Source organism: Pogoniulus pusillus, chromosome 18 (assembly GCF_015220805.1).
Source record: "Pogoniulus pusillus isolate bPogPus1 chromosome 18, bPogPus1.pri, whole genome shotgun sequence".
In the NCBI taxonomy this organism is placed as follows: Eukaryota; Metazoa; Chordata; class Aves; order Piciformes; family Lybiidae; genus Pogoniulus; species Pogoniulus pusillus.
The window spans coordinates 12,515,963-12,540,510 of NC_087281.1; the positions used below are offsets into that span (position 1 = coordinate 12,515,963).

Below are 24,548 nucleotides of genomic sequence, written 5' to 3' on the forward strand. Positions count from 1 at the left end.
CTCCCCTCTTGCATGGGCACTGAAATGATGGCACTGTTTTTCCTTCCAGTGGACAGTGGCTGGGAACAGAAGCACAGTTCAGCATTCAGTAGCTGCTGAGGTGCAGAGTGGGGACACCACTGAGGCCTGTGCTACCTCTGCTTCGGCTTGCAGAAGCAGCTTTGCCTAGCAGCTGGGCAATGCCAACCAGTCACTGCCCCTATTAAGAACAGGAGCAATGGGGAGAAGTCCCATTTTCTTCTTCCATCTCTTCTTTCCCCTGCTGCTAGGGAAAGACAGATGTGTCTAGGGAAAGACAGAGATGTCCTTAAGCAGAACACACATGCGCAAAGGCACCTACTACATTTTGCATGAGAGAGCTCACACATAAAGCACACAAATGAGCTAAGTCACTTTGTGAAGCACTGAGATCACACAAATAAATACCCTGCTGGGATTCAGTGAATGTATTTAATGGTGCAGTAAATATAGCCCTCATCTTTCCCAAGTTGTGTTGAATCTTCAAGGCTGGCTTTTATTTTGTTCAGGGGATTCTTTTCAGAAATGAAACAAATTTTAAGGTTCCTGATATATCTTGGTTTACTTGTATTTAAATTGTGTTAGTCCAACTCTTGAAAAGGTAAGACATTCCAGTGGAAAACAACTGCCAAGACTCATAACTGGCTGTGAGACATGGCCAGAGAGAACAATGTCCCGGGTATGATCTTTGTTACTGCATTGTTACTTCACTCACTATGAAGTCATACAAAAGTTGTTATCTTTGGTCTCTGAGTGGGGAAAGGTTTATTGACTCTGAGGATGTGGCCTCTGTTCAGCACCTCTTCTATGCCCAATCAGCATGAGTTCAGGAAGGACATGTTTTGATTGACAAACCTGATCTCCATTTACCACAAGGTGACCTGCTTAGTGGATGAGGCAAAGGCTGTGGTTGTTTTTTTACCTGGACTTTAGAGAAGCATTTCACAAAATCATAGAATCAACCAGGTTGGAAGAGACCTCCAAGATCATCCAGTCCAACCTAGCACCCAGCCCTATCCAATCAACTACACCACGGCACTAAGTGCCTCAGCCAGGCTTATCTTGAACACCTCCAGGGACACTGACTCCTGGGCAGCCCATTCCTATGGCAAATCACTCTCTCTGTCAAGAACTTCCTCCTAACATTCTGGCAAAGCTGTAAATCAAAGACACAAATCAATACAAAGTCAGTGTGACTGATACTACAGTGTGGATCATTCCACTTTAATGGCAAAAGAAGTGTGTTTTCCAGAAGAAATCTTCACAGTATGCTTGTGATAGCAATATTGCAAAGCCCTGATGATAAGCCAAAACAGCTTTCCAAGGTACAATGCTTAAGGGTTCATTTTTTGGTGCCATTTAAAATGTTTCAAACTCTCAAGGCTTCATTTGTGAACTTGAACCTGTGAAGGATAATAGGTTGGGAGAGAATCGTTGCAGATAGACAGCTCCTCAGTTCCAAGCTTCAGGACAGCCGGCACTGGGTTGGATTCACTCTTCAATGCCGTGCAGTTTCTCAGCTGCAGTTCTTTGGTGAAGCAGAATTCAATCTGACCAATTGTTTGTGCTTTTTCACCCTGGAAACGTGAGGGATGAGATCAGCATAATGGGGAGAAGAAAATGAATCAATTCTTAATACATATTGCCTTATTTATAATTAAAGTAATGCATTTTTGTGTATTTGCCCCTTGAAAAATGTGAAGGAGATCAGTACCAGATGCATCTGTTCTGAATAGCTTAGAGTACATACTTGCCTTTAAGGAGAAAGCAAACAAGGAAATGCATTCATAGAATCAACCAGGTTGGAAGAGACCTCCAAGATCATCCAGTCCAACCTAGCACCCAGCCCTAGACAATCAACTAGACCATGGCACTAAGTGCCTCAGCCAGTCTTCTCTTGAACACCTCCAGGGATGGTGTCTTCACCAGCTCCCTGGGCAGCCCATTCCAATGCCAATCACTCTCTCTGTCAAGAACTTCCTCCTAACATCCAGCCTAGACCTCCCCTGGCACAACTTGAGACTGTGTCCCCTTGTTCTGTTGCTGGTTGCCTAGGAAAGAGTTGGAAAGGAGGTGGAAGGGTGGTTGGGAGCCCCTCCTGGGGACTCTGGTTTCTGAGAGGGCTGTTGTGTTTCTCTATTACTTTTAAACTTGTCTAATTTTGTCTATAGCTGTAGATATTGTAAATACCTGCTTGTATATTGTGCTAAGCTGTAAATATAAAACTTCATTTTAATTTCCAGCTTGGCTGAGTCTAGTCGGGGTGATTTCTTAGGTGTGGGGGAGCAGATAACACCCAAACCATCACAAATAACAGGTGCTTTGTATTTTGTTTGTTTGGGGATTGGTTTGCTTTTCAGTTTTGAGAGGTTCAATGAATGTGTGTTTGTTTGTTTGTTTTTTACCTGTTCTGGAGGAAGGCATTGGATCTTTGGAGTTACACCATAGAATCTTGTAAGAGCTTCCTTTATGGCAGTCATCTGAAAAATTGTATAAATTAATAAGTCACAGCACTCTTCCAACAGATTTTAAATTCACCAAAACGTTTAGATAAAGCATAACCTTAAATAACTTTACTATTTAAAATAGGTCATTTTCTAGAAATTACTTGACTCCTGCTGAAAATCACAAATGCATTATATTGTTTTATTAAAAAAATATAGAATCATCATAGAATCAACCAGATTGGAAAAGATCTCCAAGATCATCCAGTCCAACCTAGCACCCAGCCCTATCCAGTCAACTAGACCATGGCACTAAGTGCCTCAGACAGGCTTTTCTTCAACACCTCCACGGGCAGTGACTCCACCATCTCCCTGGGCAGCCCATTCCAATGCCAATCACTCTCTCTGACAACAACTTCCTTCTAACATCCAACCTAGACCTCCCCTGGCACAACTTCAGACTGTGTCCCCTTGTTCTGTTACTGGTTGCCTGGGAAAAGAGACCAACCCCCACCTGGCTACAGCCTCCTTTCAGAGAGTTGTAGACAGCAATGAGGTCACCCCTGAGCCTTCTCCAGGCTAAAAAACCCCACCTCCCTCAGCCCCTCCTCAAAGGGCTGTGTTCTAGGTCCCTCACCAGCTTTGTTGTCCTTCTCTGGACACATTCCAGTACCTCAACATCTGTCTTGAATTGCCTCTTACCTGGTAATATGAACTGCTTGGCTTTATCCCTGCTTTCAGGAGACAACTGAAAGAAAGATAAAAGATTTTTTTCCATGGTTCCTGTGTGCAAACCTAACTTCATAACTGTTAGTTAAATAGATAATCTTATTGAGAACTTGGCAACCACTACAGTGATGGGGAAACTTGTCTTCCATTCTCTGTCAGGTCTAAGAAAGCTTCTCCTTTTCTAAAAGGATGCTTCCATTCAACGTGGCAGGGCCAGGAAGAACTCCCTCCTTCACTTTAGTATGAGGAGCTGGAAGAGTTGAATCTTCAGACGGAGAGGGGAAGGAACAATGTCACTGTCACTTGGACTTTAAAAATGTCCTGTTGAGTGCCACATAAGGGCATGAAGTCTAACTGCCTCCTTTTTCCTATCTCAAGCCATAACCCTTTGCTCTAGCCAGCAGCAGGGAACACAGACCTATAAGGCTGCTTTAGGCAATCTAATGCTCTAAACACAGGCTGGGTGGATTTTGACAGACTACACTGAAGAAAATGACACATGTATGGACCTGGATCAACATCAGTGTCAGTGCAGAAACACTTCCTAATAAATACGTTTTTGAAGAGGAAAGGTTGTTCACATAAAAGAAAGAAGGTAACTCTCAGGAGTCTCCAGCCTAAATACTCCTTCCTTTAAATTCAGTCCTGAGGGAAGTCCGCTCTTAAAAGTTGACAACAAGACTCCAGGACCCAGTAGGTGCCAAATCTTTTAAGTTCCAGCTTTTTCTGTAAGGAATGGTCAAGTTTAGCATCTTGTAAGATTGAATCCAGGAGTGCAGATAATGCTCAACACTTCCAAGCTCAGATTCTGCACAGGACTCTACAGCTGCCTACAAAGGTCTAGCTCTTTGTCGCCATCATTTGGCACTGAATATAAGGAGGCCAATAAAAGAGATGGGTGTTCTGTCATTCTTACACGAGCCTGCATGATGTCCTCTTTTTAACAATTTCCTTTTGGAAATAATCTTTTAATCACTAACACTACTTTTTTTTCCATTCAAGTATAAACAAAGTGCAATGAGAGCATTATACATTGAGTAAAGACTAATTTAAGTATGTTCATTTTTACACTGGAGGCTATGCTCTGAGCAATTAACTTCAACAAGCTTCACTGGTTTTCATTGTTACATAAGCTCATGTAGAGTCATATAGCTGGTCATTGTGCCATCTGTGAAAGGTTTTACTCATTCTATCACATCTACTCAGCCACTTGACTTACCAGATGTTATTAACACTACATATGACATGCTCTTAAGCACTGTGTCTGGAAAAACCTGGTAAAGTTTACAAGGCACATACAAAAATAGGAGGAGGGGTGGGAAAAACACAGATGTCCTCCATGCATATGCAAAGTGAATGAGACCTTGTTAGGAGAGTGCTTGGACAAGATGCTAATAGAACATGAATGGGAGTTTCTATACACAAAAGAATTTCCTCTTTCAGGTACAGTTTCTCTCAGAAACAATTTACAATCAACAAATCTGCACCAAACAGTCTCCTACCCATTATCAAGCACTGCTGAGAAAGGACCCTGGCGTTCTGGCATTTAGCTGCAGGCAGAATGTGTATATGCAGTGCTTGTACAAGCCACAACATTCCCATCAAGATTTTTCATATGGAGTGGCCAGCAGGAAAAAGTAAGTGAGTCACTTCGGGGGGTTGTTTGAAAGGACAGCAGAGGGCTGCCTGCAGTGACTGAACTTCAGGACACTCTCTCTTACTGTTACCTCTCAGCATTTTTCCAGGATGTTCTGCACAATTTTGCCTGCAACTTGTCCTTTCCTCTGAGCAAATAACTATGTTTTCCAAAAGCAAGGGTCCTCAGTATGATTCAAAAGTTTTGGGGGGTGGTGTTAATTGATTAAGTTTACAGGTATCATAGGTTTTGGTAGTGAGACATAGCAGACACATCTCAAAATTTATTGGCTCACATGATGCTGCAAAGAAAGCTGCTGGCTTACCAGACTCTGAAGTGACCAGAGATAGGCTTCTCAGAGTAGACAACCCATCTTCTGAACTCCAAGTCTAAAATGGATCTATGCTAACAGAGTCATTTTCCCTCTGATGTTTAGACTGTTGGATTTTTTTAAGGTTAGATATGATTTTTTATATAAACTGTTTTAAATCAGAGGCAGTTCACCAAGTTCATTTACGTACCTATTAAGATCAATGTGCTCATAAAGTTCCAAGGCTTTACCAAAGTATTTCTTCTGAGAATTAAGGACATCAAGTGTGGCTGCACAAGTGCCATGCTTCTCCCACTCATGTTTCCTACAGGAGGAAGGTAAAAGTTAAGTTGTATGTGCTGTACAAGCTAGCCAGTATACTTAAATCAAGTGTCTGAAAGGCTATGTGTGAAGTAGGACACTGCACTACAAAAGGTACTGCATGTGCAAAAGGCAAAACCAAGAAAAATCACTCACTCCTACCATTTCAGTCACAGCAACAGCAATATATTATTTGGTAGATTCATTTACCATGAGATTCTGGATCCATCAGAAGCAGCTGCTCAAGAAATCTCATCAGACTAAGAAAAATTATTTCAGACAGTAAGTTATATTAAAAATATATATATGAGTGGGTGCCCTGGAAGGCCAATAAGCCTATTAGATGACCTGGCTTGCCTCATCTTTCTGCTGATGGGAGAAACAAAGGCTGGAGGAAAACAAAGGGTTGTAGCATTATATCCCCTCCCAAAGTGATAAACAGGTACCCACAGGCGTTTAGGTACTTGTTGGTGTCTTGCCCAAATAAGCGTGAGCAAGCCCTGCTTTCACCTGATATGGTCAGTTCTGCAACTGCCATTTTGATTGGTGAATTTCTGTGGCCAAAGAAGCCTTTGCACTCAGGCAAATAATATAAATTGAGCTTGCATTTACGGAATCCAAGCTCTCAGTTACAATGCATTTGTCACCTTATTGAAATGTGAACGAGTTAGTCTGTCAATTAACATATTGCAGTGCTACAGCCTGACATTTTTATTGCTTTTCTGGTATTTCTGCTTATAATTTCCAGCTATTCAAAGAAATGCTATTTCTTAGCCTTGAACTGAAAGGGAAAAGCTTTTGATTGCATCTGTTTATACCTGCTGCCTATCAAAATATCTCTGTTAGTAACTAAGGACTGGTATGCACCTGTTTTCATGAACAGGTAGGTGGTAAGGGCATGAAAGGTGCTAGAATAAGAAAAAAATGTGTTGCAAATCTAATTCCTAGAACAGTTTAAGGTGACATAAACTTGTGCTATCACAGAAAAAACATTCTCATGCTCTCCCCAGCACAGTGCATCAATAAAGTACCAGAGGGAAGAAAAGTGAGACCACTTTTAGAATCAACTCTTTCAAGTCTGTGATCACAGCAGAGCTGCTCCAGCCCTCTGAACATCTTCATGGCCCTTCTCTGGACACACTCCAGCATCTCTACATCCTTCTTGTAATGAGGGGTTCAGAACTGGATGCAGTACTCCAGGTGGGGTCTCAGCAGAGCAAAGGAGGAGAATCACCTCCCTCCACCTGCTGGCCACACTTCTCCTGATGCAGCCCAGGATCTGGTTGGCTTTCTGGGCTGCAAGTGCACACTGCTGGCTCATGTTGAGCTTCTCGTCCACCAGCACTCCCAAGTCCCTCTCCTCAGGGCTGCTCTCCAACCACTCACTGCCCAGCCTGGATTTGTGTTTGGCATTGCCTCCACCCAGATGCAGGACCTCGCCCTTGTTCTTGTTGAACCTCCTGAGGTTGGCTTGTGCCCACCTCTCCAGCCTGTCCAGGTCCCTCTGGATAGCATCCCTGCCCTCAAGCCTGTCTGCTGCACCACACAGCTTGGTGTCATCAGCAAACTTGCTGAGGGTGCACTCAATGCCTCTGTTCATGGCACTGACAAAGATGTTGAACAAGACTGGTCCCAGGACTCATCCCTCAGGGACTCCACTTTTGACACTTACAAGTTTATCTTGCTATACAATGTTTACAGAATCAGTTTAAGACTCTGAGAACAAGCGTTAAAAGCAAGGATAAGATTAAAAGATATGCATATTCCATTTGAAGCTTTTCCCTAGTAACACAGGGAGGAAACAGTGATCCAATACACAGGAAAATTTACAGGCACTTACAGCTGAGATGGTTTAAATGCTAACGCCTCTAGCTATGTCCTCTGCTTCTTATCTGGTGTTACCACTTTTACTGTAGAACTATATAGTCATGCTTTGGCTGATGCAGCTCATGGCTCAACAAATTTGCTTGAATGACCATTTTATCTGAAAATAATTCACTCAAACTGAAGCCTGTGCAAACTGAAATAACATCCATACTGCTCTTTGGTCCAAGTGTCTGATTATTCAGAAGCAAAAGAAACATGGAGAAAGGAAACAGGGAGAGATCAAAATCTCCTCTCTTCCTATGAGCCAAGCAGGTTGATTTCTAAAAAAGTTCCTAGACTTAATTTTAGGCTGCTAGGAAAGTAAGAGAGAATTCTGCAGAGAAGGGGATAGCATGATGCAGCATATCCTATGCTCTGTGAGGAAGCCCAACAAGAATGGACTGTCAAGGCTAGCAATGTAGTGAAGCTAGCTAAGTAAAAAACCTAGGAACTGCTCTTGCAGCTAACTGTGACATCCCAGGAGTGCTACAGCTGTTCAAATTTAACACGTCAACAGCAGCTGCTTCTTCCTCCTGGGAGAAAAAGACATTTTTTCTCTCTTTCTTTCACTAAGTTCCATTTTCTCTAAAACCTCTGCCATAGCTGCCTCTTCCAACAGCTGCATTTTGTAGATGCCCTAACAAGAAAACTGATGTATTTTGTAATTACAGCTGACAAGACATGCTGATTTCAGTGGCCTCTTGGAAACCACTTCTCATAGAATCAACCAGGTTGGAAGAGACCTGCAAGATTATTCAGTCCAACCTAACACCCAGCCCTAGCCAATCAACCAGACTATGGCACTAGGTGCCTCAGCTAGGCTTTGCTTGAACACCTTCAGGGACAGCGACTCCACCACTTCCCTGGGCAGCCCATTTCAATGCCAATCACTCTCTCTGCCAACAACTTCCTCCTAACATCCAGCCTAGACCTCCCTTAGCACAATTTGAGACTATGTCCCCTTATTCTGTTGCTGGCTGCCTGTCAGAAGAGACCAACCCCCACCTGGCTACAGCCTCCCTTCAGGGAGTTGTAGACAGCAATGAGGTCACCCCTGAGCCTCCTCTTCTCCAGGTTAAACAACCCCAGCTCCCTCAGACTATCCCTCTACGGTTTGTGTTCCAGGCCTCTCACCAGCTTCGTTGCCCTTCTCTGGACACATTCCAGTATCTCAACATCTCTGCTGAATTGAGGAGCCCAGAACTGGACACAGTACTCAAGGTGTGGCCTGACCAGTGCTGAGTACAGGGGCAGAATAACCTCCCTTGTCCTGCTGGCCACACTGCTCCTGATCCAGGCCAGGATGCCACTGGCTCTCTTGGCCATCTGGGCACACTGCTGGATTATGTTCAACTGCTATCTACCAGTACACCCAGGTCCCCTTCTGCCTGGCTGCTCTCCAGTCACTCTGTCCCCAGCCTGTAGTGCTGCTTGGGGTTGTTGTGGCCCAAGTGCAGCACCCTGTGCTTGTCATACACATGTCACCTGAAGTTCTGGGCCCCCCAGTTTAGGAAGGACACTGAGATGCTCGAGCGTGTCCAGAGAAGGGCGATGAGGCTGGTGAGAGGCCTCGAGCACAAGCCCTACGAGGAGAGGCTGAGGGAGCTGGGGTTGTTTAGCCTGGAGAAGAGGAGGCTCAGGGGTGACCTTATTGCTGTCTACAACTACCTGAAGGGTGGTTGTGGCCAGGGGGAGGTTGCTCTCTTCTCTCAGGGGGCCAGCTCCAGAACAAGAGGACACAGCCTCAGGCTGCGCCAGGGGAAATTTCAGCTCGAGGTGAGGAGAAAGTTCTTCACTGAGAGAGTCATTGGACACTGGAATGGGCTGCCTGGGGGGGTGGTGGAGTCATCGTCCCTGGGGCAGTTCAAGGCAAGGTTGGATGTGGCACTTGGTGCCATGGTCTAGCCTTGGGCACTGTGGTAAAGGGTTGGACTTGATGATCTGTGAGGTCTCTTCCAACCTTGGTGATACTGTAATCACTAACCCACATGTCTCACAAAATAATATCCAAAATACTTTTCAAGTGCTTTTGTACTTACCAGAATTGTGTACGATTCTGGGATGAATGAAGCACATCAGGCCAATAGTGTCTCATGTCTGACATAAGATCCTAAAAACATCACAATTGATAAATGCACCTATAAAGTTGAAAAGCTCTTTCTTACACCATCTATTACATGCACTGATGCATTTTTTACATCTGAAGCCACATCTTATCACATCCCCAAGTAAAACACTTACAGAAGAAAAATGGTATGTTTCCCCAATCTTTTGAAAACTCAGTTGTTGGAAGTAACCAGTAGGTGCAGTTGTCTATCTGAATGTTCTAATACCACCATACTGCCTTCAAAGTAAGATTTCCCTCCAACTCTCTCTGAAGTTGTGCAGTTATGCAGCTTTTCACATTTACAGGCTCAAGCCCTTTAACCTTGTTTAAGACACAACTGAATAAAATACATTTAATTTATATTTTAAAAAAAGAATTAAAAAGGTCCAATGCCCTGAGAGAAAACACAGAAAAATGTACTCTCATCTCTTTCATCTTGTGTGTCTGGATTTGCAGTAGAAAACATAAAAGACAACACTGACTGTAACCTCTTTTTTATAGGTACTTTTTGTCACTGCAGATTCACCACCAATTATTTTAAGGAGGATGTGGCTAACAAGTCAACCCTTGATCTGCTGGACACACTCCTCCTAATACACCCCAGGATCCCACTGTGGCCTTCTTGGCCACAAGGGCACATTGCTGTGCCATGGGTAATTTGTTATCCAACAACTTGTTACCATCCCTAGAGGTGTTCAAGAAGCCTGCAGATGTGGCACTTGGTGGCAGTTGTGCATCGGCTGGACTTGATGATCTTAAAGGTCTTTTCCAGCCTTTGTGACATACAAAAGTAACTGCACTCAGCTTTGCTTGGTAAAACTGTTTCTGTTGTACATAAATACCTTAATCTCAGTGACATTGAAGTGCCAACTCCTATTACATTCTTCACCTTTGTCAGGCCTAGGGAAAAAATACACATGAGGAAAAAAAAAGATGCCTCCTTAATCAGCAATGGGCATTAACGACATTCTACTCCATTTTAAATATGCAACATTATAGCAACAGATGTTAAAGAAGGAAGTAACTCCCCAGTATCTACAATGGTTTAGAAGTAAAAATTGAAGACATTAACTGTGGCCAAAACACTTCCCACGGAGAACTTCTTCACTAAGCTCTCCAGTCCCTCTTTTAAGTCCATATAAAAGTCATACAGGGGGAGTAAATGATAAGGAAAGGTCTTGCATGTGATGTCAGTGATACTGACCTCCTCAATCACTGCACCAAGTCATGATTTTATGAGTATCACCAGACACTCACTGGAAATCTAGACATAATGCTGTTTCCTTTTCCAGGACACATGACTTAAAGTTCTGTACTGAGTTCTGTCCTCTATTTCTCAGGAAAAGCTTTGAAATGCTGCTGTTGGCACCAATTCTCGTGAGGTGATTCCTTTACCATCAGTTAGTTTTTCCTGCACTTTTACAATATTTGTGCTGAGGCAAGATACTTTAAGCCACAAATAGTCATGAGACATGAAAAAAAAAACTGTGTATTTAGAGAGGAGATTAAAAGAGAAACTATGCTTCCCTTTCTGTTTAAGAACATTACTTATAAGATATATTAATACAATGTTTGTGTGGCAAAAGGGTTTCAGGAGCTAAACAAGTCATGAGATATAGAAGTGTATTTCAGCTTTATATGTCAAACCATTGGGGTTTGATTTCCAACAAAATGAAGTTTTTTTGTTTTAAGGAATCATAAAAAACTCCAAGAGATTAAGCCCTCAAACAAAAATATTTGCGTTTTCCTTTCCATGCTGAAATAGAAACATTCTCTGATCGTACCACAGTCCATGGATTGTCCAGTATTCTGGAGGGTCTTGACAGTCATTAGCACTCATCTGTGGAAAACCAAAACACAAAATATTTGTTGCATCTATCCAGGAATAATGGCTTAATAATCTCTTTCCCTGGTCATCCAAGGCTCCAGTTAAGACAGAAGTTTTGCTTGCCCAAAGCAGGAAGTGTGGCCAGCAGGTCGAGAGAGGTAATTCTCCCCCTCTACTCTGCTCTGCTGAGACCCCACCTGGAGTACTGCATCTAGTTCTGGAGCAAGAGGGAAGTGGAGATGATGGAGCATGTCCAGAGAAGGGCCACGAGGATGATCAGAGGGCTGGAGCACCTCTGCTATGAGGACAGGCTGAAAGAGTTGGGGCTGTTCAGTCTGAAGAAGAGGAGGCTCCGAGGTGACCTTCTTGTGGCCTGCCAGTATCTGAAAGGGGGCTACAAAAAAGCTGGGGAGGGGCTTCCTAGGCCATCAGGTAGTGACAGGACTAGGGGGAATAGAGCAAAGTTGGAGGTGGGGAGGTTGAGACAGGATGTCAGGAGGAAGTTGTTCAGAATGAGAGTGGTGAGAGCCTGGACTGGGTTGCCCAGGGAGGAGGTTGAGGCCCCATCCCTGGAGGTGTTTAAGGCCAGGCTGGACGAGGCTACAGGCAGCTTGATCTAAGGTAGGGTGTCCCTGGACATGGCAGGGGGGTTGGAACTAGATGATCCTTGTGGTCCCTTCCAAACATGATGGGGCTCCAGAATTGGATGCAGTACTCCTGGTGGGGTCTCACCAGAGCACAGTGAAGGGAGAGAATCACCTCCTTCCACCTGCTGGCCACATTTCTCCTGATGCAGCCCAGGATCTGGTTGGCCCTCTGGGCTGCAAGTGCACACTGATGTCTCTTTTCAGTAAACGTTCTGCCATTAAACAACAACCTCCCCATGCTTTCTTCCCCTTAAAAACAGATTTCTTTTTCAGTTCTGCATTCTGTCTTAATTATGCCATGCTGCCTTTTATGTGGTGCCAGCATAAGAGCAGAGTGTAGACAACAGCAGAGAGAGAACTGTAATCTCATTAATTGCCTTCTACGGACCAGTGGCAGCAAAACTGCAAGCTCTGTAAGACTTCCTTGTTCTGTGTCCATTTCCTTCCTCTCCTCTCTCACCACTAACAGAAACAATGAAACCAAGACACAGCTTTCTTCCTGAGTGTTTTCAACAAATACACATTGCAGACCAACATCACTCCTGTCATGATAGAAGCTCTGTCAAGCTGAAAGAGCTGATACCTGGCCCAAAATACAGCAAATTAATAGCCATCAGCTAACGAATCATCCCCTAAAAAACACCATGACAGCTAACCAGCTCGCTCAGTTGAGAGCAGTAACAAGAATAGTGCCAGTTGTTCTCCTTACCCAATCTTTAGCCACGCTACAGGAAAGAGCAGAGTATTTTAAATTCACAACTAATTCTTTTATCACAGCACTAACCTCCTTAGCAGTTTCTTCTACACATTTCATCACTCTCTTGGTGTTACACTGTGTGTTGGCAGAACTGTGAGGCCAATGCAACCTATGACACATTAGTTCACACTTGGCCTGCTTTGGCCAGTCTCCATTCATCCTCCCTTTAATTCTAGCCATATTTTTCCAATGATCACATTAAATCAGTTTCATAAAGTGACTAGTCTAGAGAAGCTGGATAACCCTGCTGCTTCTGCAAAAATACCACTTCTTGTCAGCTTTCCTTTTTATCAGACATTGATTGCTAAAGGATTAGTTCAACTCTTCTGCAACCCTCGACTTGAAAGTTAGAAATGTACAGGCATTAGACTTCAGAAAGCCTTCTATGCATGTCTAATTTGAGAAAAGGAACATTGTTTTATCTTGGTTTAAAGCAATCTGATACTCAGATCAATCCAAACTAACCACATATGATCTCTAAGACTGAGAAAAGTGCCAGTGAACCTTTACACCTAACATGCTGAGAGGGAATGCTGCAACAGTTAGCCTATTTGTAACAGCAAACAGCAGCCCTCAGGAGCGTAGGAGCTCCTTTCACTTCTGACACGCTGTAAAGTGAAACACCATCAAACTGCCACAGAACTACTTGTGTGGTACAAATTCCTTAATACAGCAGTTTGTACGTAGGAGATAGCAGCACTACTGGATCCCATACAAATAAAGTTTAAATGAAGTCAGCTTTTGGAGAGTGAAATATTTCATTCTGCTCTCTTTTGGACATCCTATGGAAGCAGGCTGCCTGTTTAACTAAGCTCAATTCTAAGTGTTATTTTGTAATGAAACATCTGAACTGCTATGAAAAATCCTTGCTTTTGAAATGGTGGAAATGGACTTCTGCAATTGCTTTGCCATTCTATTCATGCCTGCTGTTGCCTGTTGCCATTGCTTACTGCCTTATTGTTTGCCTGGAAACTACACTGGCTTGAGTTTACCAGGGACAGACTCCAAATGCCTCCATGCGATCGGCCTGCATAGCCAGCGTGCCAAGACTGCACATGGCAGGACATCCTGCCTGCATCTGAAAGTCTGCTGCCAAGACAAGACATCCTGGAAATACACAGATCGTCCAGAGCAGCCAGGAGACAAGGTCAGAGATTGTCTGCCTCCTTTCTCCAGAAGCCTGGAAAGAATCAAGTCACAGTGGCAGACAAGACAGAGTTCCCTGAAAGCATTTGGGCACTGTCTGGATTGTGGCTAGCCCCTGCGGGTTGAGTAATAATAATGTTGTGAGTAAACACTTAAAAGCCTCTTTGTAATTCTCCACTGCCTTCTGCCATAAGCAGAAAAGAGCTCCTTGAGTCCATCTACTGGGCAAGCAGTACTCCGACCGTGAGCGGTATTTGGCTGCAAGAACATTCTCTTCCAGTTTAGTTAATGTTTAGATATTTTGCTGGTTTTTACTAGATCTGGATATTATCTGTAAAACGTTTCCATGACTGTGCAAATAACTGATTCTTATTAAAATCAGTGGTTGAGGGTGGTGAGAGGTCTGAATATCAACATTAATAAACAGTATTAATTTTGGAAAATACATAATATTGCATTAATTTCCCCTTCATAACACCTTTACACAGGAAGCATAAACTAGTATTTGCAGAAAGTAGTGTCTCACAGGCTTTTAGAGAAATTATGAGTTGTGCAGTTTCCTTCACCCAGCTATTTTTCCTTTCAACAGCTTTAAACTGAAGAATGACATAAAAGTATCTCCTCCCTGAAATAACAGCAAACATATATAAGTACACTGTATAAGCAGAATACATGATAAAAGTGCCCATGGCTGAATTGGGGAACTTATCTTAGATAAATATTATTAAAAAGAAAGCTGTTACAGGAGTACAGATGAGATATGTTTTTTCCATATGACTCACTGATATGAAACTGGGCAAAAAGTCACTTAGTGTCATTTTATTTTCACTTTTTCTACACTCCTTTGGAATACTTCTACCTCTCACTACAGAAGATCATAAGGAATCAATAAAGCGTAAGAAAGTCTACAGTTTCTGATGTATCTTCAATTATTCATTCATTATTGTATCTTCAATTGTTCATTAAAATCTTACTGGAAGGTTATAGAGCTTATTTGTTAATAGACCAATGGCACTGCTCTAGGATTAAGAGTATCAGTCAGCATGAATATATTGTATGAGAACTTGTTAGTAAGGTGCTTTTTTTGTTTGATAGGTTTGTGGGCTTGTTTGGTTTTATTTTTATTGTTTGCATATAGTTTACATAAGCAACTGCCATAACAGCTTCACATCTCTCTTTTCCCTGACTAAATCCATATTTGATGGCTTATCATTAAAATGCTGGAGCTAACATTACAAAGTTAAAATTTGTTATACAAGGGATAGTTCAAGTACTAACCTGGAGCTTTTACCCAAGTAAGGCAGCCAGGCCTCCTTACAGGGTCTCAGGAAAGCCTAGGACTGTCTACAACTACCTGAAGGGAGGCTATAGCCAGGTGACAGTCAGTCTCTTCTGCCAGGCAACCAGCAACAGAACAAGGGGGCACAGTCTCAAGTTGTGCTGGGGGAAGTATAGGCTGCATGTTAGCAGGAAGTTCTTGCCAGAGAGACTGATTTGCTGCCCAGGGAGGTGGTGGAGTCACTGTCCCTAGAGGTGTTCAAGGAAAGACTGGATGAGGCACTTAGTGCCATGGTCTAGTTGACTGAATAGGGCTGGATGCTAGGTTGGACTGGGTGATCTTGGAGGCCTCTTCCAACCTGGCTGATTCTATGATTCTATGACTGAGTTCACAACCAACAAGGCATTACAAGCAATTAAGTCTTAGTGTACAGTATGTCCTACATTGACAACTCTATCTGTAACACAACAACCCTGTATTGTTTACTGCTACTCTGGAGCTCAGAAGAAGTAGCAAAAGTTACACCAGTTAAAACTTTCCTAAACATATAGAGGCATAGGCAAGATTAAATTCTTGATGACTTTTATTCTTTGTTTTCAAATATCTATTGTCCAATACCACCTTTGTTAGGATAAAAAAGGAAACACAAAAGTCTCACCTTACACACAGTCACTGGCCAATGATGAGCAAGATACAACTTTTTCCAGGTATGAGGGGTGTCACTGGATAAAAAAAAGAACAAATTTATTTTTCCTCAAGCATTTAAAAAACAGTGACAGCTTCAGCCAGCAGGGCGATGTCTACTAGCAGAATGCATCAATGATTTTAGAGCTGGTTATTGCTTATAGCTTCTCTTGCAGTATTTGAGAACTCCAAACAAAGCAGTACGAAAATAACACATCACAGACACAATATATTTTAAAAACTGCAAATACCTGCCCATTGATAAATAAATTGCACTCCTTGTATCCAATCTCCATATGCTTTCCACTTCATAAAATCATAGAATCAACCACCTTGGAAGAGAGCTCTAAGATCATCCAGTCCAACCTAGCACCCAGTCCTATCCAGTCAACTAGACCACAGCACTAAGTGCCTCAGCCAGGCTTTGCTTGAACTCTTCCAGGGACGGTGACTCCACCACCTTCCTGGGCAGCCCATTCCAATGCCAATCACTCTCTCTGCCAACAACTTCCTCCTAACATCCAGCCTAGACCTCCCCTGGCACAACCTGAGACTGTGTCCCCTTCTTCTGTTGCTGCTTGCCTGGCAGAAGAGACCAACCCCCACCTGGCTACAGCCTTCCTTCAGGTAGTTGTAGACAGCAATGAGGTCTGCCCTGAGCCTCCTCTTCTCCAGGCTAAACACAGCCAGCTCCCTCAGCCTCTCCTCACAGGGCTGTGTTCCAGGCCCCTCAACAACTTTGTTGCCCTTCTCTGGACATGTTCCAGTATCTCAACATCTCTCTTGAATTGAGGAGCCCAGAACTGGACACAGCACTCAAGGTGTGGCCTGACCAGCACTGAATACAGGGAAGGAATAACCTCCCTTGTCCTACTGGCCACACTGTTCCTGATCCTGGCCAGGATGCCACTGGCTCCTTAAATAGGGAAGAATCATGTTTTTCTGTTTTACATTTAAGAGACTGCTTACTGTCAGGCTTTTATAACAAAAATTAAGATATCTTTGCCACTTCTACCGAGCAATTTCCAACAGTTTGGAGCAGATCTATTCTGGATGAACTTGTAGTAGGTAAAAAAGCTGCTTCAGACACACCAGCAGATATATTTAGCTATTAAGCAACCACACTAAGTGACTAAATAAAACAGAAAGTGGGAAAAAAAACAAAGCAGAACTGTAAATTGTTCAATCTGACAGCACTATGTGCAGTACTGTAAAATAAATTATTTGTGCAGTACTGTCAAAATAAATGATTATTCTCTGGAAGCTAATAGCCACATGGCCTTCATTAGTTATGTTTATTAGGCAGAGGTTACACTAAAAATAAAAAGAAAGAGAAAAAGAAAGTTAATTCTTCTTAACCTGAAGAGTAGGGATGGTCCCATGTTACATCACTTCTCATCCAGCTATTAAATAGTGCAAGAGCTTAAGCTCAGATCTGGACTATCAGGAAAGTAATTTTCAATACCTATCCAGCTTCAGGGATATCCTGCCCTTTTTTACCCCTTACAGTTCAGCTGTGTCTCTAGTTTAGCCTCAGACACCAATATGGCTAAGTGCTATCCCAAGTCCTGGGTATTGGAGAAGTCTTTGCATATTGCCTTAAGGTACCAAAGATTTGCAGTTTAGCCATTCAGTTCAGCATTGAATTCAGCACTCCTAACCATTCTCTTGCCAAAATATTGAAAGGAAGGAGCAAAGTTTATTTCTCAATATAATGCAATAGAAATGAGAGCTTTTACCACAGAAACCCATGATCTGCAGCATAAATTCCTCCATGAACAACCAGTATTCAGGCTCAGGTTATCTCAAGTGCTACAAGCACCAAAAGGCTGCACAGCACTGATACAGCCCCAGCTGGGATGCTGTATAGGAAGGAATTTCAAATTACTGGAACTGAAAAAATAACAAGGGGAAAAATATGAAAACAAGTACACAATGTATCAGTGCAATAAAAAAATATCATGCCATAGAACAGAGACAATTCCAAGGATTTGTTCCAGCTTCCAAAATCATTTGTTTTTTGTCCTTTCTGCATTACAAGTCTGAATGATTCATTTAAAGCAAGACTATAAAGTTTTTAAAAAGAAATTAATGTAATTTAAGTTCCCCTCTCATTTCATGCTGACACATTAATAAATATAAAGCTTTTCTTAAGCATGGCCCCCCACTCCTCAAGTAAAAGCACGTGCTTCATATTACCAGTCACCTTAGGGAAGAACAGCACACAATAAAACAAGTTAATTTACACTAACTAAACTTAGAACTACCAGAGATTTCTTTTTGAAGCATAACTTACCTTTGTGTGAATTTATCTGAAGCACACCAACAGCATAATGCCATAGAAAACCAACATAGAATCCAAAACTGTAGCTTTGTAGGCTTCATTTTGTTAGCCAAATACCTGTAGAAAGGTATTAAAAGAACTCTGTTATTTATCCAATGCACTAAATTGCAAGTGTTAAAATACAGGAAAACACAACTACATCAGAAAGGGCAGGTTATATCAACTCTAGATTAGATTTACAACCATGGATAAAATTATTTCTCTTTCAAGACTGTGCTGGAACCGAAGTATGGTGTTTGTGCTAGTTTGATGCTAGCTAGAATATTTTGGTGAGAAGAATTAGATTATAGGCTGTGAGAAGGAAACAGTGGTGATGTCTACTTCCCTCACAGGCTTGCTGAGATGTTTAAGAACAAGAACATAAATACAGATAAGAGAATATCTCTCTCTGGGCTCTGGCTGCAGGCACTTCTCTCTAACCCAACTTGCTGCCTGACTAATCTGTCTGCTTCCTAACCCTCCTGGCCAACCCTCCAAACTTACCTTGAACATAAAATAAGGTCTGGAGTAAGGTAGAGGGGTGGTTGAGAGCCCCTCCTGGGCACACAGGTTTCTAGGAGGGCTGTTGTGTTTCTGTATTACTTTTTAACTTGTATATTTCTGTATATATATTGTAAATATCTACTTGTATATTGTGCTAAGCTGTAAATACAAAGCTTCAGACAATTTCCAGATCGACTGAGCCTAGTCTGGGTGATTTTTCCTCAGTAGGGGAGGGGGGGGGGGGGGGGGCAGGTAACCCAAACCATCACAGTGTTCAAGCACAAAATTCTCTTAAATGCTAGATGATTACTTTAAAAAAAAGGCCATGAAAAATTATTAGTTCCTCTTCTTATTCTAAATCTAAGACAATGTGGTGGGTTGAGAACTTTCCCCTTCATACCCTCTCCCCTTGCATGCTATTGAAATTTACCAGACTAGTTCAGACAACTTGAAAGATGAAACTGTATTTACAGCAAAGCACAGTTTATACACACAAAGTAAATATGTACAATATATTTACAAGTATTTACAATTATATATAACTTAAAAACAACACAGAAATCCAACCTCCCACCTGACTGCTCACAAAGGGCTCAAAGCTACCTTCTCTACCCTCTTCTTCTCCCTCTACTTCCCCATACAGGCAAACAAAAAACAACCAGCAAAGCTTACATTGTTATTTGTTAGTGGAGAGATGAGAATGGGGTGAAGGAGAAGCAAACAGGAACAGCATCACAAACTGAGTGAGACAAATTATTTACTTTTTGGCTTTTTATGCCTCTCAGCAAACCAACGACGTAGACTTCATCATTATTTTCTTTTTACAACCAATCACCTAATTTGTCTCATTAAAATATTCCAATTCACCTCAAACCAGCACAGCCAGCCTCTACAAAATCATGCACAATTGGCCAACTACATCTGAAACTCTAGAAATCATTTTTGCCAACAAGAGAACTTTCACTTGGCACAGGTTTAAAAAAACCCCAGTTGCCACCTCTATCGTTTCACATCACTTCAAATGTTTCCTCCTAGAGCCAGAAATAGGTGTACATGCATGTTATTTATATGCAGTGATTAATGCCTCACCAAGCTTACTTTCCAACTTCCTCATTTTCAGAGCCCTAAAAAAAGCACTACAAGACACTGAGTGTAACCTACGTGCCCCTTCTAAGACAGTTCACTACAAAAGTCATATTCTTCTCTCTGTAAAGGCTTTTAAATTAATCCTTTCTATAACAGTCAAATAATGCCTGTTTCAATGCTAGTTAAAACACTGCTATTAAGGCTAACTTTGGGAAACTCAGTGTAGCTGATCCACTGCACCTTATAATGAAGAATTCTTTTATTTGTCTGTGATATTGATGGTGAGAGGTTAAAAGTGCATCAGTCTTACGTGAAAAGCTTGCAAATGATGTACTTTGCAGGAAATACGCATCCAAATTAAAACTGTATTAACAAGATGTAGAAACCACATCCAGTTTTAATAACAATTGCTTCTGTTTACTAAAAATTACACTGGATTACTAATTCCACAAATATGAAAAAGGAGAGATTAACAAACTTTAGACAATTCTACTCTAACAAGAAGAAAAAAGGGATTTTCATATTGTTGGTTATGTCATGATGTTCCCAAGACTTCTTAATGAAGAAAGCTTAAAAATGAAACATGCACACAGACATAAAATCATCATTTGAAACTATGTTATCATCACATGAAACTATCCAAGGAATAAGAATATCTTTAGGATAACTCTTGCTTTATTACACTTGGATATAAATGTGCAATATTTGTGCATGTTACTGATCAAGACAAGGTCATTTTCAGCTTAGTTTTAGTGCTGGTATCAAAAATACCTGACCAAACAGGCTTATCAAGGACTAGGAAGAACTTGTAATATATAGTGATGAAATCTTTAACAGATTTACTATTGTATGAAGTCTAATATCCCCTTGAGAGGGCTGCTGACTTAGCACATTCTTCTTTTGGACACTAGCAATTAGTTACAAGTGTTCCCCTCCCTTTTTTCTTCCCTTTCCTCCTCCACTCCCCCCCTTTTTATATTCTTTTTTACAAATGACTGATAGACCCTACATTTATATAAAATTTACTGATTGACACTCTGGTTCAGGCATATAGGTGTGGAGAACAGAGAAGAGGCTGCTGAAGAGAGCTGGGCCCAGAGAGTGGTGGTGAATGGTGCCACATCCAGTCGGCAGCTGTCACTAGTGGTGTCCCCCAGGGATCAGTACTGTCCTGTTCAATATCTGTTGGAAGGTAGGAGAGCCCTGCAGAGGGACCTAGACAGGCTGCATGGGTGGGCAGAGGCCAATGGGATGAGATTTAACGAGGCCAAGTGCAGGGTTCTACACTTTGGCCACAACAACCCCAAGAAGTGATACAGGCTGGAGACAGAGTGGCTGGAGAGCAGCCAGGCAGAAAGGGACCTGGGAGTGCTGGTAGATAGTAGCTGAACACGAGGCAGCAGCGTGCTCAGGTGGCCAAGAGAGCCAATGGCACCCTGGCCTGGATCAGGAACAGTGTGGCCAGTAGGCCCAGTAGGTCCCTGTACTCAACACTGGTCAGGCCAGACCCTGAGTGCTGTGTTCAGTTCTGGGCTCCTAAATTCAAGAGAGATATTGGAATACTGAAACATGTCCAGAGAAGGGTGAGCGATGAAGCTGGTGAGGAACCTGGAACACAAACCCTATGAGGAAAGGCTGAGGGAGCTGGGGTTGTTTAGCCTGTAGAAGAGGAGGCTCAGGGGGGACCTCATTGCTGCCTACAACTACCTGAAGGGAGGCTGTAGCCAGGTGAGGGTCAGTCTCTTCTCCCAGGCAAACAGCAACGAAACAAGGGGAGACAGTCTCAAGTTGTGCTGGGGGAGGTGTAGACTGGATATTAGGAGGAAGTTCTTGCCAGAGAGAGTGATTGGCATTGGAATGGGCTGCTCAGGGAGGTGGTGGAGAAGCCATCCCTGGAGGTGTTCAAGAAAAGCCTGGCTGAGGCCCTTAGTGCCATGGTCTAGTTGACTGGCTCTGGGTGCTAGGTTGGACTGGATATATCATCTTGGAGGTCTCTTCCAATCTGGTTGATTTTATTATTCTATTAGCACTTCCTAAGAGGGGTCCAACAGGTAACAGCATAGCACACATGCAGCTATAGTCAACGCAAGTCTGGGTAGCAGCAGCCAGAGATAAGAATCAGGGCAACAGCTAGCCTGGCATCTAAACCTATGAAAATGAACCCATAAGGTTTTGCTACCACCTCAGAAAAACGCAGCGCACACAGTCTCTGTTAGTTACATGAATTAAACAACTGAGTTACAAAGTTGCACACCAAGCATTAACTTGTAACAACTCTCTTAGCTCTGGCAGCTTTTACGTCCACAGCCCACTCGTGGCTTACAATTTATCCCAAAGTCCTAGAACTGCTCCAAGTACAAAAAGCGCTTTAAAGATTTACAGATGCAACACTTCACGTCCACTGCTTTCTTAGAACTCTCTTCCTACTGCTCTCACAAAACACACTTCAAAGCAGAACTTGCCCAGCAGGGCGAGGCCGGCAGCAGCTCCCTGCTGCACTCGGCCCTTGCCCAGCAAGTACTGAAGAAGGTGGGACGCTGCTCTCCTTACACACAAACATACTGCTCTACTTCCAGCAGTGTTCCAAGACTTACCTTCCGGACACCATAAAGTACTTGTTCCAGATAAGCAATTACCACCTTTTATAACAAATGGATTTTTATTGATTTGAAGCCCGCAGCCGAGCAGAGAACCCGAAGCAGGATGCCTGCAAGCGACAGGGAAACAATGCAGTTTCTTTGGCTTTCTATTTGCTTCACAAGGAACTGCAGCGTTAAGAAATGAAGCCTAATGCGATGCGAGCCCTTACCAGTCCTGCAAATCTCACCTAACTTCGTGCAAGTCAGCAATTTCACCGGACGCAACTGGCCAAAAAAGCCGACACAGAAATAACCCAGGCAGGTGACCGCTCCTGCCTGCAGCACGGCCGCTGTCACCGCCGTGCAGCCACACATGGGTCAAGCGGTGGCAATAAGGTGTAGAAGGGATGCAGAAGCTGAAAGGCTTCCAGACCTGACCCCCGCTGCCTTGAACACGAGACTTCACCCGACCTCATCTTGCCGCTGCTTGGCCCTGCCAGATCCCACCGGCCCGCGTTACCTTCCGCCGACTCCTTGGGCCCTGCTACGCAGGAGCACACCTGCGGCCCGGACCTCTGTGCAGGGCCGTGCACACGGACTCGCAGCCGGCGGGTCTGACCTCGCACAGCAAGCGCCCCGGCGGGAGCTGCAGGTGGCACGGCCAGAGGAACAAAGCAAACCCACACACCCCCAGCACCCCACGGCGCAGGGCCGCCTTCCGGGCTCCTCCGCGGGGCCGAGCGGAACCCGCCCCGCCTCCCGCTGACAGCCTGCTGGCGTCCTGCGGCCTGCGCACCGCGGCGCCGCTAGCCCTGCCGCCCGCCCGCCCCGCCTTGCTCTGGCCCCTGGTGGGCGATGGCTCTACCCGGCGACCGGGCGCCGCTGGAGCCGGGCTCTCCGGGGAGTAGGAGCGCGGGCAAGACAGTGTGGCTGGGTTGCTCTAGAGGACACCATTAATACCCATGCATTTGCTCACCATAATGCTTTGGGTTGCCTTTTATGATATTCTAGAAGTATCTGTGTTTCCTCCTGAAAATGTGTGCAGAACAGAGGTGTTCAGTAGTGAAGAACGGTTCACATTTTAAATAGCCTGCTCACAGGGCAGATGGAGATCTCCTGGCTGAAGCAAGCCTAGCAAGGGGAACCGAAGAAAGCTGACACGTACATCTGTGGTGTGCTTCTGCAAAACAGTGAGGGAAGTTTGAAATGGGAACACTTGTGTTTGGGAAGAAGTGTAAGTTTCTGAGGCAGAAGGAACCCAAAAGGATGAGTCAAAAGTATCCCAGGTGGGGCTTGGTTCAGATTTCCTCAGCGCTATGGTAAGGCGTGAAACAGATTCGAACACCTGCTGATGCATGAATCACAAATGTGAAGCATGATTATTCATTACTATTGTAAAGTTTTGAACTAGGGGGTCTGTGTCACAACCATCCTCCCTTAACGTGCTGCAGAAATATGTGGGCAGATCCACTTCCACAAGCAAAACAACATTTGTTTTGAACAGATTAATTACAATCTGTGCAATAAGGTCTTTGTTCAAAATGACTGTATTATTCACCGGTAAAAAATTGTTAGTTATATTTACACAGCAAGATGAAAGATGAGTCAAAACTAATCCCTTTGCCCACTTCTCTGTGGAAACATGAAAATATTGGATAGAAAGAGCGATCTGTCTGCTGTTGTCTTTACAACAATGGCTGGGAGGTATCAGAATCATAGAATCATCCAGGTTGGAAGAGACCTCCAAGATCATCCAGTCCAACCTAGCACCCAGCCCTGTCCGGTCAACTAAACCATGGCACTAAGTGCCTCATCCAGTCTTTTCCTGAACACCTCCAGGGACGGTGACTCCACCACTTCTCTGGGCAGCTTCCCAGGCAACAGCTTCCTCCTATACTTCCCCCAGCACAACTTGAGACTGTGTCCCCTTGTTCTATTGGTTGCCTTGGAGTGAAGTTCTCCAAATCTTTGTGTTTAGAACTCCTTCTGCTGCTGCTTGAGGGCATCACCCTACCATCTGGCACTGAAGTCTTTGTCACTGCCCCCAAGGAGTCTGTAGGCATGGACTGCAGCTTATTCTTTCTGCCTGAGATTTTATCTTTGTCTGCAGACTAGAAAAGAGTGGGCTACACTGCATGTATAATCTCATGCTTCAGTATTAGGCCTGTTTTGAGGAGCAGTAAGAACTTACACTCTGATGCTGCCAAATTAATTTCACTTCATGAAAACTAAGCCCAAAGACAAGTTTCTTTTTAAGATGGTTTTAAGGACAGATCCAGAGCTA

At 43.4% G+C, this 24,548-nt stretch overlaps 1 protein-coding gene across 2 annotated transcripts; it reads right to left on the minus strand.

Moving 5' to 3' along the window:
* Positions 1 to 1,205: 1,205 nt before the first annotated feature.
* On the minus strand, positions 1,206 to 23,031 carry RNASET2 (ribonuclease T2). Of its 2 annotated transcripts, none has more exons than XM_064158417.1 (10): positions 22,785 to 23,031; positions 18,069 to 18,173; positions 15,747 to 15,810; positions 11,216 to 11,271; positions 10,274 to 10,331; positions 9,364 to 9,434; positions 5,349 to 5,462; positions 3,165 to 3,210; positions 2,424 to 2,498; positions 1,206 to 1,595 (listed from the first exon to the last, which is right to left on the minus strand). In XM_064158417.1, exons 2-10 carry the CDS (start codon positions 18,155 to 18,157, stop codon positions 1,404 to 1,406), a joined length of 765 nt encoding a protein of 254 aa, XP_064014487.1. In that variant the 5' UTR covers positions 18,158 to 18,173; positions 22,785 to 23,031; the 3' UTR covers positions 1,206 to 1,403. The 2 variants fall into 2 exon arrangements, with proteins under 2 accessions (XP_064014487.1, XP_064014488.1); XM_064158418.1 differs by lacking the exon at positions 22,785 to 23,031 and adding an exon at positions 22,698 to 22,718.
* Positions 23,032 to 24,548: the final 1,517 nt, after the last annotated feature.

Coding starts and splice junctions, on each gene's coding strand:
- RNASET2 (XM_064158417.1), bottom strand. CDS start 18,157: ATGAAGCCTACAAAGCTACAGTTTTGGATTCTATGTTGGTTTTCTATG. Junction 9,435..10,273: donor TCAATGTCACTGAGATTAAG/GTATTTATGTAC, acceptor TGATGTTTTTAG/GATCTTATGTCAGACATGAG. Junction 1,596..2,423: donor AATGCCTTCCTCCAGAACAG/GTAAAAAACAAA, acceptor TCACGTTTCCAG/GGTGAAAAAGCACAAACAAT.